Genomic DNA, 16,825 nt, shown 5'->3' with positions numbered 1-16,825 from the left:
AAGTTGCAATATTATGATATTACACATATTAATATATATGTTATATATTAATGTATACTCTATACAGAAAATGTAGATCAGGAGTTATTACTCTTTTGCTTGCTGGCAGAAGAATAAACATTTTTAGTAGGTTGCTGTTTACTAAGTGAATTCCACTAGTTGCTGAGACGGGTTAAGAAGAATTTAGTTGAGTTTGTTTATTTATTGTATTTATGCACTACCCAACACATAAAAAGGTAACTCTGAGCAGTATACAATCAAATATTATGAACAATATTTATAAAAATACTGTAAAATGAAAACATAACTATTTATTAAAATACAAACAAAAGATAGGGAGTGCATATATATTATACCCAATTCATTAAATCCCCTTTTCTGTCAAACTTATTAAGCTTGGTGAAAAAAAATCAAGTTTTAAGGGACTTCTAAAAGGACATCAAGGAAGGGAAACTGTCATATCTTGGGAGCAAACGATGCCCCATAGGGGGAGGGCTATAGCAGAAAATGCCTGTCTCCTGAGCCTTGCCAAACATTGTTCCTTAGCAGATGGGACCTAGAATATGCCTCTTTTAAGATGGGTGGGAATAATCAGGAAGAGACAATTATCAAAGTTGGCCCCATGTCATAAAGGATTTTAAAGTTCAAAACCAGCATTGTGAATCGGATCTGAAAGCAATTGGCAGCCAATGCAGCTTGCAGAGCTGAGGCATAATGCATGCCATTCCAGGCCACTCATTGGTTGTGTTTCTATTTTTTTCTTAACTGTCCAGTTTATAATAAATAATAATATTCTTCCTGATAGGAAGAAAACAGAAGGGATTATTCGGAGCATTGCTGAAGAGCCACTACAATAAAAGAGATTCCAGGCTGTTTACACAATATAAATAAAGAATAAAATACTCAAAGTAAGAATAAAGCAAATACAAAAAGAGGAGAAAAACAAAAAGCATATAAAAAGAAATAAAACAAAAGTAGAGACTGCAACATTCACATCAGGGGAAAGCCATCAAGAGCTTCCAAAGGCCAACAAGGAGGGAATCAATCTGATCCACATGGGGAGCCTGTTCCATGGAGAGTTGGCCTTGCTACAAAAAAACAGGATCTTGCCACAAAACTTTCAACATTTCCAGTAAATTGGCAATATATGATAGGGCTAATAAAAAAAATGAAAATCGGTGAGACAGTTACACCTCCCAGACAATCAAGTTTATTATAAAAGGCAACTTGACCCAATCATTTCAGATATTTAAAGGAGTTCCTCTGGGATGTCCAATGTTGCCCCTGCTCTTCATTTTAATGTTGGAAACACCACTAAACAAAATCTGGAATAACCCTGAAATTAAAGGAACTAAAGTTAGGAATGAGGAGTATAAACTATAGGCATTCACCAAGTCTTCAGAGAGGGGCGGCATACAAATCTAATAAATTATTATTATTATTATTAATTGGTATTCTTCCAGGAAGAACCTATGGAATCTGGACAGGAAATAATTAAAGATAGAGAAGAATATGGAGAGGCGGCAGGATTGAAAATTAATCAGCAGCAAACCAAATTTCTAACAAAAATATGACAACAAAACAAAAAGATGAATTTAAAAGAATATTAGGCCTGCAAACAACTAAAAAAAAAATATTGGGGTATAAAAATAACAAATAATTGCTCATCTATTAAAAAAGATAATAATGATAAATTAGCAAACCAAACAAAATTGGAATTAGAGAAATGGAAGAAACTACAATTATCATTATTAGGATGTACTGTATTGTAGCAATTAAGATGAGTATTCTATCAAAATTTCTGCATTTGTTCCAAATGATTCCTATTAAATTAGATATGAAATTTTTCAATGATATGAATAAAAATATAACTAAATTTATCTGGCAAAATTAAAAAAAACCAAGAATTAAATTAACCAGTTTTCTGGATAACAAGAGGAGAGGCGGCCTCCCTGACTGGAAAATATACTACAAAACAGCATCCCTGACATGGGATCTCATGATCTCCAGATCTCCCATGATCTCCAGATGGGATGGCATGCTTATATGTGGAACGATGGAATTAAATTATAATCAAATTTCAATCAACATTTAATTAGAAATTCTTTTCTAAAAATATGATACAAAATCAAAAAGAAAAATTATCTGAAAATTCCTAGATGGTTCTCAATCATGGAAGCCATAATGTATCCAAATTTAATAGATACAATCAAAACATGAAACCAAAATCTGATATACTAGACCCATCAGGAAAATTAAAAAGTAGAGAACAATTGGCAGAACAAAATATAAAAATTAATTGGGGCCCCTACTTACAAATAAAATCAAGATACAAAAAGGATATTGAAGGAACAAGTATAGACACTAATATACAGCAACTAGATAAAATTCTGACAGGCCCAGAAGAAAAATAATATCGAAATTATATAAATACCTACTAGATTTTGATAAAATGGAAGAAATTGTCAAAGATCCTGTGATAGCCTGGGCCAAAAACGTAGGACATAATATATATCTGGCTGATTGGGAGAGGACCTGGAATACAAACTATAAAATAACAAAATCCATAGCATAAGAAGAAAATTATTATAAAATGTTTTATAGATGGCATTTAGCTCCATCAAGTTTGATTTAAAAATATTCAAACTCTAATTCAGCTTGCTGGAAATGTAAAAAAGAGTTAGGCACCTTCTGGTGGACACGCCAGAAGCGAAGGGTTACTGGAAAAAAGTTCATAAATGGTTGCAAGAAATCATGGAAAGAGTAATGGAATTTACTCTTGTAAATTACTCTTGAATTCTTCTTGTTGGGAATGAGAAAAAATTACCCCCAAAACATACAATACCTAACAATATACATTATAATGACAGCGAGAATAGCATACGCTCAATATTGGAATAATAATTACATTATACCGGAAAAATGTAATAATGGACAAAATCTATAAGTGTGCTGAAATGAATAGGCTGACCATTGAATTCAAAGGACAAAATAATTCGGAATATCACGAAATATGGACTATATGGTAAAACTGGACTAAGAAAAAAAGAAAGGACTGTGAAACAATGTGACACGAATGATGAAAATATGGAACTTTGTAAATACATGAAATACTGTATATTATCAAGTAGTAATAATCTATGAAAACGGGTGTGGATCTGTGTTAAAATATTGTGATGTTTAAAAATGAAAAACAATAAAAAAAAATTAACTGGCATCACAAACAGCTGGCTATGAAATAAAATTTATTTTCTATTTATTAATTTAATTTACTAACAAGGTTCATATGTTGTTTTCAATTAGAACTTCAAAGCCAATTGTGTAAATTTATTTTCCATCTAATCACGATCCATTCTCATTTGAAAAACCAAATATATGGAAAAAACACAAAACCTTTATTCCAATAAAGCAGTATCATTGACTATTTGAAAACTACAGTTATTCATTCACAGTACAAAATGGTAGGAATTTCTTATAACCATCACTGTACATTTTACATATTTTAAGTGTCAACAGTTTTAAAATTTGATATCAATATATTTGTTTCAAAGAACAGCAAAGGCTCAATAAATCAAAATAGAATTTCATGTTCCAATATTTATCTTATACAAACCACAATGACACTAGAGTAATATCACTTTACACATGAAAATTTGAGCGCTGTACATTTTAAAACATAGAAATTAATGCTTAAATAAAGGCTGAACAGTTAACCATCAAATAATTTCAGTCCCAAGTCCTCTTTCTCGCTCTCTATATAAACACACATATAAGGAACTTGTATATTTTTAAGAAGTTGATTGAAATCCAAGAATGTTTAGGAGTAACCCTAGACTAATAATTCCTATCTATTATATGTAATGGTTTTCAGTTCAGGATAACAAATCACACAATGAAAGAATCTTTATATATTACACAAACAAAAGCTTAATATTTGTAGGATTGCTAAATGTGTTTTGAAAATTATTTTTTAAAAATCTTGTACTGCACAAATTCATCAATATTTAGAAAATATACACAAAGTCAAATTGGAAGTATGTCATTGGAGTATTATTTTATTGTAGTTATCTACCTTTTGTTGGTTACAATAGACTGATGTAGCTATAACATGAATAAGCAATATTTTTTATATGGATCATCCCTATGGACAACAATAAGCCTGTTGTCACATATCACTGTATAGAAATCAAATATCAGAAGCCTTTATTAAAGTATATATGTTATTTAGAAGATTTATTTCACTATAGTAAGATCAAAATATTGGGTGTACTTTAAAAGAAGCTTGTTTACCCAACTCAAATTCAGGTACATATTGTGTTTAAAATAAAACATAAGATTGCTACAGAAGGAAGAAAAAAATTGAATTTTATAATTTTAAGTTCAGAAAAACATGAGAATTGAAATGTTTACTTAAATATTTTATCTGTTACTCTCTTAAATTTTGTTACTCTTTAATTTTTCTGAGCAAGTTTGGCATCCATTAGATGAATCCTCTTCTTTTGCAGAAGATGACATTTCACCTAGACAGTTCATACACACTTCACCTGGATTATTAACTAGGCAGACTTTTGTCCTCAAACTTTTTATGGTTGTGGCTGAGTGGCCTATTTTATTAATAAATTTTAGCTCATGCCCATGCCAGTAGATAGAACTTTATCTTATTAATGGGATCAGAGTTAAAGTTGGTGTTATCTAAAGATATTTTCCTTCCAAACTTCTGAAACCATTTTTAAAACCACGTTTTTTGCATTTTAAAAAAAATGAGATGAAACAAATCACTTTATTTTATTCTGGTTAATGAAATCATTTTGAAAAATTCATGTAGTATTTTCTGTAGAAAAATGCTTCTCAATTTTAAATGGCTTTTTAAATTCCATGCTTGTGTTAATATTCATTAAAGGCTGACAACATAATATCACTGATATAATTCAAGCATCCTCTTAAGACGGTGGCAGTTTATTTGTTTGACTCACTGTAAAAGAAAAAAGTAATCTGCTATAAATACAGCTGCATCTATTCACAGGCCAAAATATCTTCTTAAAAATTACCATAATAAATCAAGAGTTTTGTATCTAAATTAGTTTTAAATGTACACTCATAGAAGAGACTGAACAAATATTCTTTTTTCAGCAAATCAGTGTCGTATGAAAACTAGGTATAGTATTTGGTTAAACAGTTACTATGATATTGGCCATGTATAAAAATGTTTCAAGAAATTTTATACAACTGAGGCATGAAGGCTCCTTCTCCCACTTCTAGGCTATCTTCCATGAACAGTCTTACTGAAATTTCTACTGTATAAAAGAACAGTAAAATGCTTGTATCATTAGTTACTATGAAAGTTTTGAGGTGAAGTTAAACAAACATTTTCTATAGCTATCTTAAGAAATTCAAATTACATTATAAAAGCTATACTGGTATTTTACATTTTTTGTAAAAGTTTTTCATATATTACAGGAAACTTGCATCTTCAATATATTTACTTTGTCTTTTTAAAAACAGTTTTAATATTTGGGAAATCCATGTAAGCCATAAATAAGAAATTCAAAGAAACCTGGAATTATACAAAGAACTGCATATGCAGCATTCATAATTTTTACATACCACAACAAAATATTGCCTGTACATAAATAACACAAGTAATTTTTTTTGGTGATAAATAATATTATCACTGGTCCAAAGATGGAAAATAAAAGTACTAAGACAGAAAAATTAAGCAAATCATCAAAACATGTTTAACACCATTACTGTTTATAACTGAAAATATAATTTAAGAAAATACAATTCACATTCACAGCGTAAGCACCTTTGGTTTCTTAAGCAGCAAATGGAAACAGTTTAATCAATGGAAGGTACTGAAAATAAAATATTCGCTTTCTTTCCAACAAAAAGGTTTCACATCTTCTCAATATAATTTGCTACATTCCAAGGAATTATATATCATAGATCACCAATGTTCAGGGAAAGAAATAATATAGGGGTAAAAAACTTCCCTTTTTCCCTAAAAGGCAGAATTTACTATTTGTGTTTACTGAAAGAAAGCTTTTACACTGAGAACTAAATTCAGATGAAAGTTGATTGTTTTCTCCAAGTTGATATTAAAAGTTTGCTCTATATATTCTGACAGCGCCTCAATGAGAAAAAGAAACTCCACATTTCAGTAAATAACATTGTCTTATTTAAAACTCATCTACTTAAATCTGAAGAAACATAAAGGCTTCTGCCAATGGCAATCAAATCTGATTCCCTAATAAATATTTATCAGAAGATGTACTGCTTGCATTTTAAGTAGCCAGTAAAATTATCAGTTTTGTTGCTCAATTGACTTTTGTCCATCAATATGCAACATTATTTTAATGATGGGATGTTAAGTATAATAAGCATGATAAAATTAACTAAATTTTTTAGATAACTTTTAAAAAGTTTATGCCAAAACTGTAAGTGCTCTGGTTGGGCAGCCATTGCTTATAAAGAGGTAAATCAGAACATCCATAGTTTGCAGCATTTTTCAAAACCGCTATTCTACAAATATTTTCAAAACGTTCTCTATTGGGGAAGAATGCTGTGGGATAAATAATTGTTGTTTTGTACACCAATCTTAGCTCTCACATCTCCCCAGAAATGTCATATTAATACATTCAACTGCAAGTCATCTTTATTTCTAACTAGATATCTTTTCAAATTCAGACAGAGCAAAATTCAAAACACAAGATCTGGCACATACTTCAGATGCATATGTTGGACTCTGGATTGCTGATAAATAATTTGATTGTATTTAGACAAATATACAGTAATTAGGATATCAAAAGAAAATATAACAATTGGTCTGCTCTGCTGTACAACAGGTGATGTAGTTATAGAGTTATTGGATAACATCGACTGGCAATTCCAGTGAAACTAGCAGTACTGAAGAAAGTCTGGCTTATGTAACAATTTCTATGCCAACTCCAGAAGGCTGAAATTCCACATTACTACCTAGTCCATCTCACCTAGCGCACCCATTTTCAGGCCTCGTACATTTGGAACAACCCAGTTTGCAACTGGGAGTAATTTTTCTGACCATATTTATCAGTAGAAGATAGCAAGAACAACCAGCACATAAATACCTAAAGTTGGTAGATATGCAGTCTTTATTTATTAATCGTAACTCTGGGTGCTCAGATTGATACAACCTGATTTAAAAACAATCAAATTAGGGCCAGAGGCTTGTAAATACTTAAGAAAAGTAAAACAGATAGACAAATGAAATATATTACTGTGGAAATATTTTTCTCATGTTCATTTCATTGTATCAAAATTACCCAAACCAGCTTTTTAACATGCATAAAACAATGTTAATCATCTTGCTCACAATTACATTATCCAAAGAGGTCATTTAAGTCCTTGCTAGCTGAGCTGCTGTTTACCATGTTGTTCGTTGGTTGTGTAAAGTTCTGAGGGTTAAAGAAAGGATTTCCCTGTAAGCCAAAGCCAGTCTGTCCCATTACATTCATTTGTGTTCCCAAAGGACAACTGTTGGTACCCTGAGGAGGTGCAAATTGATTAAGCCATTGGTTTGTTTTTTGTTGTGACAACTGATTCATACTAACTTTGGGTTTTTGAGGCCCAAATAAGCTATCTAAAGCAGACAGATCAGATGCCCTGCTTTGCTGCACAGCTGGCGATGTAGTGTTCAAAGGGGCATAAGATGGAATGTTTGCTGTTGGCAACATATTCATGTTAGCCATCCCAGTGACACCTGTATTACCAAAGAAATTCTGGGTTGTGGTACCAATGCCAAATCCAGAGGGCTGAAACCCCATATTAGCATTTAGTCCATTTCTCTTAGTGTTTTCAACAGATGATGAAAATCCCATTCCAATACCCACTGAAGAAAAGCTACTCGAAGAAGGAACTTTAGGTTTGCTGATGGGTTGAGTGGTCAAAGAAGCTATGTTATCTCTCAGAGTATCAGTCAAGTCCTTTGTCTAAAAATAGAACACAAGACAATTCAAATTATTTTACAGCAGCATCAATTGTTATCAGTTACATAATAAAGAACAGCAAAATGATTTTATTTTAAAAATTATAGACACAAGTCTTGACTTATGACTATAATTGAGCCTGCAATTTCGATGGTAAGTTGTGATGGTCATAAAGCAGGTAACATGTCCGCACCCTATTTTACAATTGCAGTGGTCTTTAGGAGAACATGGAAGTAACAAAGCAAACACATTGTTATGGAACATTTTGTGTGCCCAAACCAAGAGATAAAGACTGGTTTCTGTCAAAAACATCATAAATTGCAGTCAAATAATCCTTGGAAGCTGCAAATGAACATAAATGCTGGCTGGTTACTGTTGTGGTTAGCTCTGGCCCAGCTCCTGCCCCAAGGAATGTGCAGGTGGATGTGGGGGAAACATCCACATGCCGCAGGCCTGTTTTGCTCCCGATGGAATCTGCCGACGAAGCCTCCTCTGACCAAGGAAGCGTGAGTGACAGGGAAGAGGGGAGTTTGGCAGACAGCCCTGGAGGAGATCAATCATCTGTATCATCCCTGGATTCTTGAACAAGAATTAATGACACATGCACGCATGCGTAGAGTGATGCATAGGAGATAACAACTGAAGGATTATTACAAGAGAAAATGAGGCCACCTGTGGTTGGGTGGGGCTGCTGTAATTAGTGCTACAGATAAAAGTGCAGCTTGGTGTTTTAGCCTCATGGCAGTTTATCTGATTCATTGTTTCATCAAGATCGTAGTTTTTGTGCTGTTCAAGATTGTGTGGGGACTCTCTGGACTTTAGAATTGGACTCAATTTCCCAGTTATTGGGTGAGCAATTGAATTGCATTTAACCTGTGCCTTGTGTGTACCAGAAAATCCCTTTGACATTTAAAAAGGGAGCTGTTTCTGTTTTTATGTTTATAAAAACTTTTGGGTTTTCCTTTTATCGTGTGGTGGGTGTCTTCCTGGACTAATTACCCTGTAATTACGGGTGGTTGAAACACGCCGGCAGAACAGTTACCAAGCATCCAAAATTTGCTCACATGATCATGGGGGGATGAGCAAACATTATAACTACGAACCCAGTTATAGGCAGCTTTTTCAGGGTTTGTGGTAAATTTGTCTACTCATTAAGCGACTGGTCATATGTCAAAGTCTGCATATATTGTGCAACACACAAAGGCAAATTTACAACATCAGCGTGTATAGTTTCTCTAAGTAAATATTTAGATGATATTGCATTCCAACTGAATAAAATACCCCATTCTCTGTTCTAGCATATATTCTTGATCTAATGTTTTAAATATGCTATATTTGCACAATACTTTGCTTTTACTATGTGCCTCTTAAACACAGTCTAAATAACGGTGTACAATGTAATGTAGCCTTATAGCTACAACAAATGAATTATTATTGAGAATCTACGCTAAGGGCTCCTCCTTCACTGTCTGTAAAGAAGGCTAGCATTTATAACTTTTGTTGAGAAAAGATCATTTTGCCAAATGTTTACATTAAGATTAGATTGACAACAAAGAAAGACTTTACGATCTATCTCTACTTTTAGGGAAGTTTGCTGGTATTAGGTAAAATCACTTTCTGAGATGTTTAAACATAGCTGATGAATTAGCTTTCTTTAATTTCTAATAAAATTTTACTGCTTCTTCATTTTCACTTATTGGCAGTCCAATATATTTATGAAATCAATCAATCAATCAGTCAATGAACCCATACCTGTTTCACTGGTGCAATAATTGCATGAGGCTGGGGTTTAAGCGGTTGTTGGTTTTTCAATTTTTGTGCTTGTTCCTGATCCTTTGCCAACTTCTGCTTTTCTTCAAGTGTAAGTGACGCCTTCAAAAAACATATTTGTTAATGCATAGTCTGAACCAACTACAGCTAGCTAGCTTTACAAAATCATTATGAAGGCCAAAATCAGTGAAGAGTGGGGGCCTGTGGGTGGGCAAAGCTTCGGCAACATTTGGTGTGTAAGACACACAATTTTCACCCACTTTTAGGGGGGAACTACATCTTATACTCTAAAAAGTATGATAAGTCTAAGTGCTATTGCTTTATAGATAAAAAACAGCACTGTAAACCATATTTGAAAACCTATTGGTAACTGCAATAATTGAGCAACTGGCAGTCTACTACAATAGCATTCTCATTTGCTACTATCCTAACTGGCATAGCTGCAGTTTTTATCCTATACCAGTTTCCAATTTGTTTTCAAAGGAGGACCCATGTAGTCCAACAGCAGATTAATAAAGGCTAAAACATGTTTTCTGTTGCCAGTTTTTTAATTCAGGTAGGTCGACGATTGCTGTTTCCTATAAAGTGATCATCCATGGTTGATGACAGATCTTTTTTTTTTAAACTAAGAGTCTGCCATTTAGTTATTGTGTTTAAAAAAGAGGAGTGGAGATAAGACTTCCAGATATATGTTAAATTGAAAATTATATTATTCATAGCAATTTGTCATTTGTGTAATGATTTATACAAGATTAAATATTAGAATAAATGTAAGTGCCTCATCCAGATTGCTTCAGGTGCAATGGATTTGTCTACAATTTTAGGGAAATCTCCAGACAATTTTGTCACCTGTATCTGAAATCATTTAAATAGAGGCAGATTAAGTGAAGGTTTTATTATTTACAACATCTCTTCTATGCTTATTCTTTACAATATCGGACTGCTTGATCTTCCTGGCCTAATCTTATATCTCATTAAATATATGTAATTTATCTCATTATATCTTATATCTCATTAGTCTCATGCATCTGTAGCCCAGCCCATAGCCAAATTTTTCCCACAGCTGTTTCTCCCCTTTCCCCCAGGTTTGGCTTGATAACTAGTTTGCATTAAAACTATGAAGTCAACACCAAAAATGAAGAATTCTATCTTACCAATCCATCACATTGAAATCTACCATAGGTCATAGATTCAATATGTGTGTGCGGGCACACGTGCACGCACACACACACACATCCCTCATTATTAAAGCTTACCTTTCTTTGATTTGTCATCAATCCATTCTCTTTACAATCAGATCCACTAGTTAATATTCCTAGATTGCTAAATGTTTTCTCTACCTGTTTGAATTAAAATAAGATTTAAAAAAATATTTAAAAGAGTTACTTGAAGCCAGTACTATATTCATCTAATAAACACAGTGCCAGCTGGGTGCCTATGTTTCAATCACTCATTCTCATCCCAAGTGATCTCACAGGGTGTTATTGTAGGGAAAATAGGAAGAGGAAGGAATAATACAGGGTGCGTTCCAAAAGTAATGCAATTATTTTTTTAAAGTAATTTATTGAACAGGTTTGCACAAACAGTTAAAATTCTTCAAAGTACTGTCCTTGGGCCTCTACACATTTTTTCCAACAGCTCTGCCATGACCAGTACGCGCCGTGGAAGGTGTCTTTGGGGACCTCTCACAAGGTCTTCATCACGGCTGATTGGATCTCTTCTATGGACGAAAAACATGCCTTGCCACAATGCACAAGTCCGCAAGTTCCTGGCCAAACACCAGGTGCCAATGCTGCCGCCCCCCCATAGTCCTGACATCGCCCCAGCAAACTTCTTTTTGTTCCTAGCCCTGAAAGGAACCCATTTTTCATCCATAGAAGAGATCCAATCAGTCGTGACGCAGACCTTGCAAGAAGTTCCCAAACATGCCTTCCAGGGCGCGTACTGGTCATGGCAGTCACTGGAAAAAATGTGTAGAGGCCCAAGGACAGTACTTTGAAGAATTTTAAGTGTTTGTGCAATTCTGTTCAATAAATTACTTTTTTTAAAAAATTGCATTACTTTTGGAACGCACCCTGTATATATGTTTGCCACCTTGAATTACATACCCTGTTTCTCCCAAAATAAGACATCTCCTGATAATAAGCCCCATTGAGCTTTTGAGTGCATGGCAATAAGGCCAAGCGCTTATTTCGGGGTTCAAAAAAAATATAACACAGGGTTTTATTTTCAGCGAAACACACACACACACACATACATACATACATACATACATACATACATACATACATACATACATCTTACTTGATTGCCTGTACTGCTGACTTTTGATTCTTCAAGTGGTTTCATTTGATTAGTTATATCCAAAGATCTGTAAAAAAGGTAATTATAATTTAATAGTTTCAATCCCAAATACAACCCAGAAATACATTCTAAATGTTATCAATACAAATGAAAAATAATTTGCTTTGACTTTCTTTTTAAACATAACAACAAATAGTAATTATATTATTTTATAGAGGTCACATTAGCCTCTATATCACAGGTCCAAGCAAAACAGCATAAATTCACAGGTTAAAACAAAGTTATAAAATAGAATTAACAAAAAGACAACACAGGGTTACTGTTCAATAGACTACAGAGGATGGCTGGGGGGGGGAAATCAATATCCAACCCTCCTTAGCTCTTGTCTGCTATAGCAATTTAAAAATTCATTGAAGTTGACATAGTTTTTCTTTTCTATTTTGCATGCATGCTGGAACAATTAAAATGTCTCCGCCATCTCTCACTACCATCAGTAAGGTAACTATGAATGTGTATTATTTTTATCTTTCCTCTGCTTGAAGAATAATTTTGGGGGCACTTGGGAATGCTTCTTTTTGTCCCAATACCACATGTTTATACTCAAAACAATATCTTAAAAATAATAAAAATAACATTTTCACTATTGCTATTAAGTTACTTGCATTAATAAACTATAAAATATTACCCCATTTAAATTATATGAAATACATATAACAGAGCATAGATTCTTCCAATTTCTCATGTTTTTTGTCATTTAACTATATAACAGTATTGGATATAAATTTAAAACATATACCTAAAGTGTTCTCAAATTGTAAATCATTCAATTCATGTAGTATACTAGCTCATGAGTTATGCTGAAGTCATAACTCATACATAATGCAAATCTATATATTTGTGTGGCAAGGTTCATACATGAACTCAAATCAAATGAATATTATGGTTTAACATGTATTGTATCAGCATTGCAATTAATATCCGAGAAATAAATCAGAGTCCAAATCTTGGCCTTCTTTCAAGTTCCAATTTATTAACAGAACCTTGTTGGTTATGAACTGTAGTCAACCTGATAATTACTTTTCCTACAGTTCACCCAGATTAAGGTTCATCACACGGACCATTCCGGTTCTCTCAATGTCCACGATCATCCCCTTTACTTCAGGCTGGTGCTGAACAAAAGATGACATTGAATCTCTGGAAATAATTTGTTGTGACTAGTATTTTTCCCTCTCATGCAACCATCTCTCCCCAATTCCCACAGTACTATTCTACTTGTGGCAGGCCAAAGTTTCTAACTCAAAACAATGACCTCATCCTGACACTAGTCCAGCCATTATTGAGTGTGGTTTGGTGTAGAATACTAAATTCCTACCCAAGATTATGGAAGATAAAGTTCATAGTCTGCTTATATGTAAAATCTATTCCAAACTGTTCAACTGTGAAGATGAATGGCAGTTAACTAACTTTATAGGACTGTGAAGAAGTTAAGAAAAGCATCATAAAATTCTTTGCAGTAGAATATTAATATCTAACCTATTAGTATAAACTAATATACTAATAAAACGTATCAGGAAAGACTTAATGAACTCAATCTGTATAGTCTGGAGGACAGAAGGAAAAGGGGGGACATGATCGAAACATTTAAACATATTAAAGGGTTAAATAAGGTCCAGGAGGGAAGTGTTTTTAATAGGAAAGTGAACACAAGAACAAGGGGACACAATCTGAAGTTAGTTGGGGGAAAGATCAAAAGCAACATGAGAAAATATTATTTTACTGAAAGAGTAGTAGATCCTTGGAACAAACTTCCAGCAGACGTGGTAGATAAATCCACAGTAACTGAATTTAAACATGCCTGGGATAAACATATATCCATCCTAAGATAAAATACAGAAAATAGTATAAGGGCAGACTAGATGGACCACGAGGTCTTTTTCTGCCGTCAGACTTCTATGTTTCTATGTTTCTAATAGTGTTTATCTAGTTTTTTTAGATAGAAAAACTCAAGAGAACCAAAAAAATCACCTAAAAAAGCAAAACAATAACATGAATTCATTGTGATAGCATGATGTTTCAACATACTTACTTTTGTTGTTCCTGCATAACATGGATTTGCTCAAGTTTGGTCTTGTGTTCAGCTTCCAATTTATTTAACATCTCTTTTATGACTGAAATAAAGGAATTAAACTAGAAAAGAAATATATTTAACGTGAAGAAATATGAAAAACACCAGTCTTCTAATATAGAATATGCACCAAGAGAAATGTAACAAATTAAAATGGGCACCACAAAATCATTGTGAGGAACACAGTGTGACATTCAGCAATCATATGCACACTCAGTTAGAAGACATGCTGAATCCAATGACATATACTTACTGCAAAGTATATGTAATATAAGAACACATGCCTTGTGTGCTTTTTATATTTTTATATTTTTCATTAAATTTATAAGGATTGTAGTGATGTTAATAGTGTGTTTGACTAGTGAAATAAATGAATCTGTATTTTTATAGAAAGGTGCTGCTATGTTGTTGGTTGAGAACCTGAATATGGTGGGGGGAAAAGTATAGGAATGAAAACTAATGTACCATAGAATGCTTCTTAAAAACGGGGAAATGGATAAAAGAGAAATATTAGGATATGCAAATGCTGGTAGAAAAAAATACTGCAAGGAATGAATGTTTATAAAGGAAGTTACCATTTCTGCATATAAGCCTTTACTTCTGTCCACTTTGTTATATGGAACTGAAGCTGGAAGAAAGAATGAGGATCAAATTGCAAAACAAAAGAGAAAGGAAACAAGAAAGTAATGGTTGGATGGAATTGATAAGAATTTCAAAAAGAACTGAAAAAATTCAAGAAAAAAGTAACATACTAATAATTGAGGTACGGATGTCATAAAAACAAGAATGGTTTGCAAGGACAGAACTGTATAGATTAAAGCAGTGATGGCGAACCTTTTTGGCCCCAAGTGCACAAACTAGAACACGCATGCGTGTGCATGCAACTGTGTGGAAACCCGAAGACCACCTGGCCGGCATGCGTATGCCTGTATTTGGGGCAGTTTTCAGGCTGTTTTTCAGGCCATTTTTTGGCCTGAAAACAGCTTGGAAAAAAGCCCATAAGATGACCTGAAAACGGCAGCTGGCGATGGCACGTGTGCCCACAGAGAGGGCTCTGTGTGCCATTTCTGGCACACGTGCCATAGGTTCCCCATCATGGGACTAGAGTCATCACAAATGTTGGTACTAACTACTATCCAACCTGCTCCTTTTTTTCTACTATCATCTTCCTTCAATTTCTTTTCTTTACTATTTCTTTCCCCCCCTTCACTTTGCAAAACATTGCTTATCCTAAAAGGGAATACACTTGCATATATGTGTACACAACAGTGCAGTATTAAGGTCTAAAATAGTACCATCTTAAAATAATACAAATTAAGTTGCCTTGTGAACTGTCCCCAAAGTACACCAAAATTATTTTCTGTACCTAACATGATCTAATATTGTTGTTATGAGCCGCTCCAAGTCTTTGGAGAGGGGCGGCATACAAATCTAATAAATTATTATTATTATTATTATTATTATTATTATTATTATTATTATCTATGAATGTAAATGTTTTACATTTATTTTCCAAATAATTTAAATACAATGATACTCAATGTTTTTTTCCGTCAGTCTATGTCTATGTATGGTCTAAAGCAGCTCTTTTAACATTCCCTAGACCAGATTCTCAATTATTTTCTGTTATGCCCCCCCCCCATGAGGAACTAAACATTTCGCACACATACCCCAACTCTCCAATCTGGCCCCCAATGGAATGTTAATGTTTATTATATTTTACTTATTACAAGCTGCAAACTATTGGCCCGGAAAAGGCTGCACTACCCACTTACCAGGGAGTGAGTCCCACAGAACTCAGTGGAACTTATTTTTGATTAGGGGAATCAATTGAGAGGGACCACACATATTCCATTGGGTCACACATGCCCCTCTGGTATCACTCTGCGCTCCCCCAGGGGGTGGCATCCCACTATTTGAGAAACATTGCCCTAGACAGTTGCCCCTTCCAAAACCTTCAGGCAAATAAATGTAATGCTATTACTCAATAATGGCATAAAAATGTTAAGTACATTTTGGCCCTGAAACATTATTAGTGATTTAAATATTAGGGCATGGAAATGGAAGTCTGCAGAAACTGATATATTTCTCTTCAGGTTTTCCATAAAAAGAGGATTTAAGTAAGGATAGGGATGGAGGCAAAGGCTTGTTGTTTTATGATTAATAGTTCTAGTTTCTTGATCAGAATAGATGATTTTTGTCAGTGATCACAACTTTGGAGGATATAAAGCAATATTAATGCTCTTTATAAGCTTTCTTTCACATGTTTGGAAAATGCTGGATATCTAATCAGATGACTGTACTTTCTGTAATATTGTAGCCAATTGAGCAAAAGAGAAACAAAGAACTAATTAAATGTTTTATTAATTAAAACACCTAAATCCTCACACTATTTTTATGAAATTGTCCAGGTTTACTTGCTAGCAATATACTTTTCATTCAAATCACCAGCCCCTTTCCGGTTTGCAGCCTTCTTATTTATAAACACCATTGAATTTATATTTCCTTAGTGAGGTCAAAATATATCCACAGGCATGTGGATGCAGGGGAGGGAACAATGAATACCATCCCATGATGAAGCCACTACAACTTAAGACATGGGTGTCAAACGTGCATCGTCACAGTGGCATCATGTGGCATATTAGGACTTTCCCCCCCTTCA

At 33.8% G+C, this 16,825-nt stretch overlaps 1 protein-coding gene across 1 annotated transcript in view; it reads right to left on the bottom strand.

Annotated features, from left to right (window-relative positions):
• Positions 1 to 3,374: 3,374 nt before the first annotated feature.
• Positions 3,375 to 16,825, bottom strand: part of SCYL2 (SCY1 like pseudokinase 2) — a 31,486-nt gene continuing 18,035 nt past the window's right edge. The window contains exons 14-18 of the mRNA XM_070755914.1: positions 14,125 to 14,225; positions 12,039 to 12,105; positions 10,991 to 11,074; positions 9,717 to 9,836; positions 3,375 to 7,967 (exon numbers count right to left, since the gene is read on the bottom strand). Coding sequence (XP_070612015.1) covers positions 7,359 to 7,967; positions 9,717 to 9,836; positions 10,991 to 11,074; positions 12,039 to 12,105; positions 14,125 to 14,225 — 981 coding nt within the window. The 3' untranslated portion in view covers positions 3,375 to 7,358. The remainder of the gene's footprint in view (positions 7,968 to 9,716; positions 9,837 to 10,990; positions 11,075 to 12,038; positions 12,106 to 14,124; positions 14,226 to 16,825) is intronic.

The sequence above is a fragment of the Erythrolamprus reginae genome, chromosome 6 (assembly GCF_031021105.1).
Source record: "Erythrolamprus reginae isolate rEryReg1 chromosome 6, rEryReg1.hap1, whole genome shotgun sequence".
Taxonomy (NCBI): Eukaryota; Metazoa; Chordata; class Lepidosauria; order Squamata; family Dipsadidae; genus Erythrolamprus; species Erythrolamprus reginae.
This window is presented reverse-complemented; position numbering and strand designations above follow the sequence as displayed.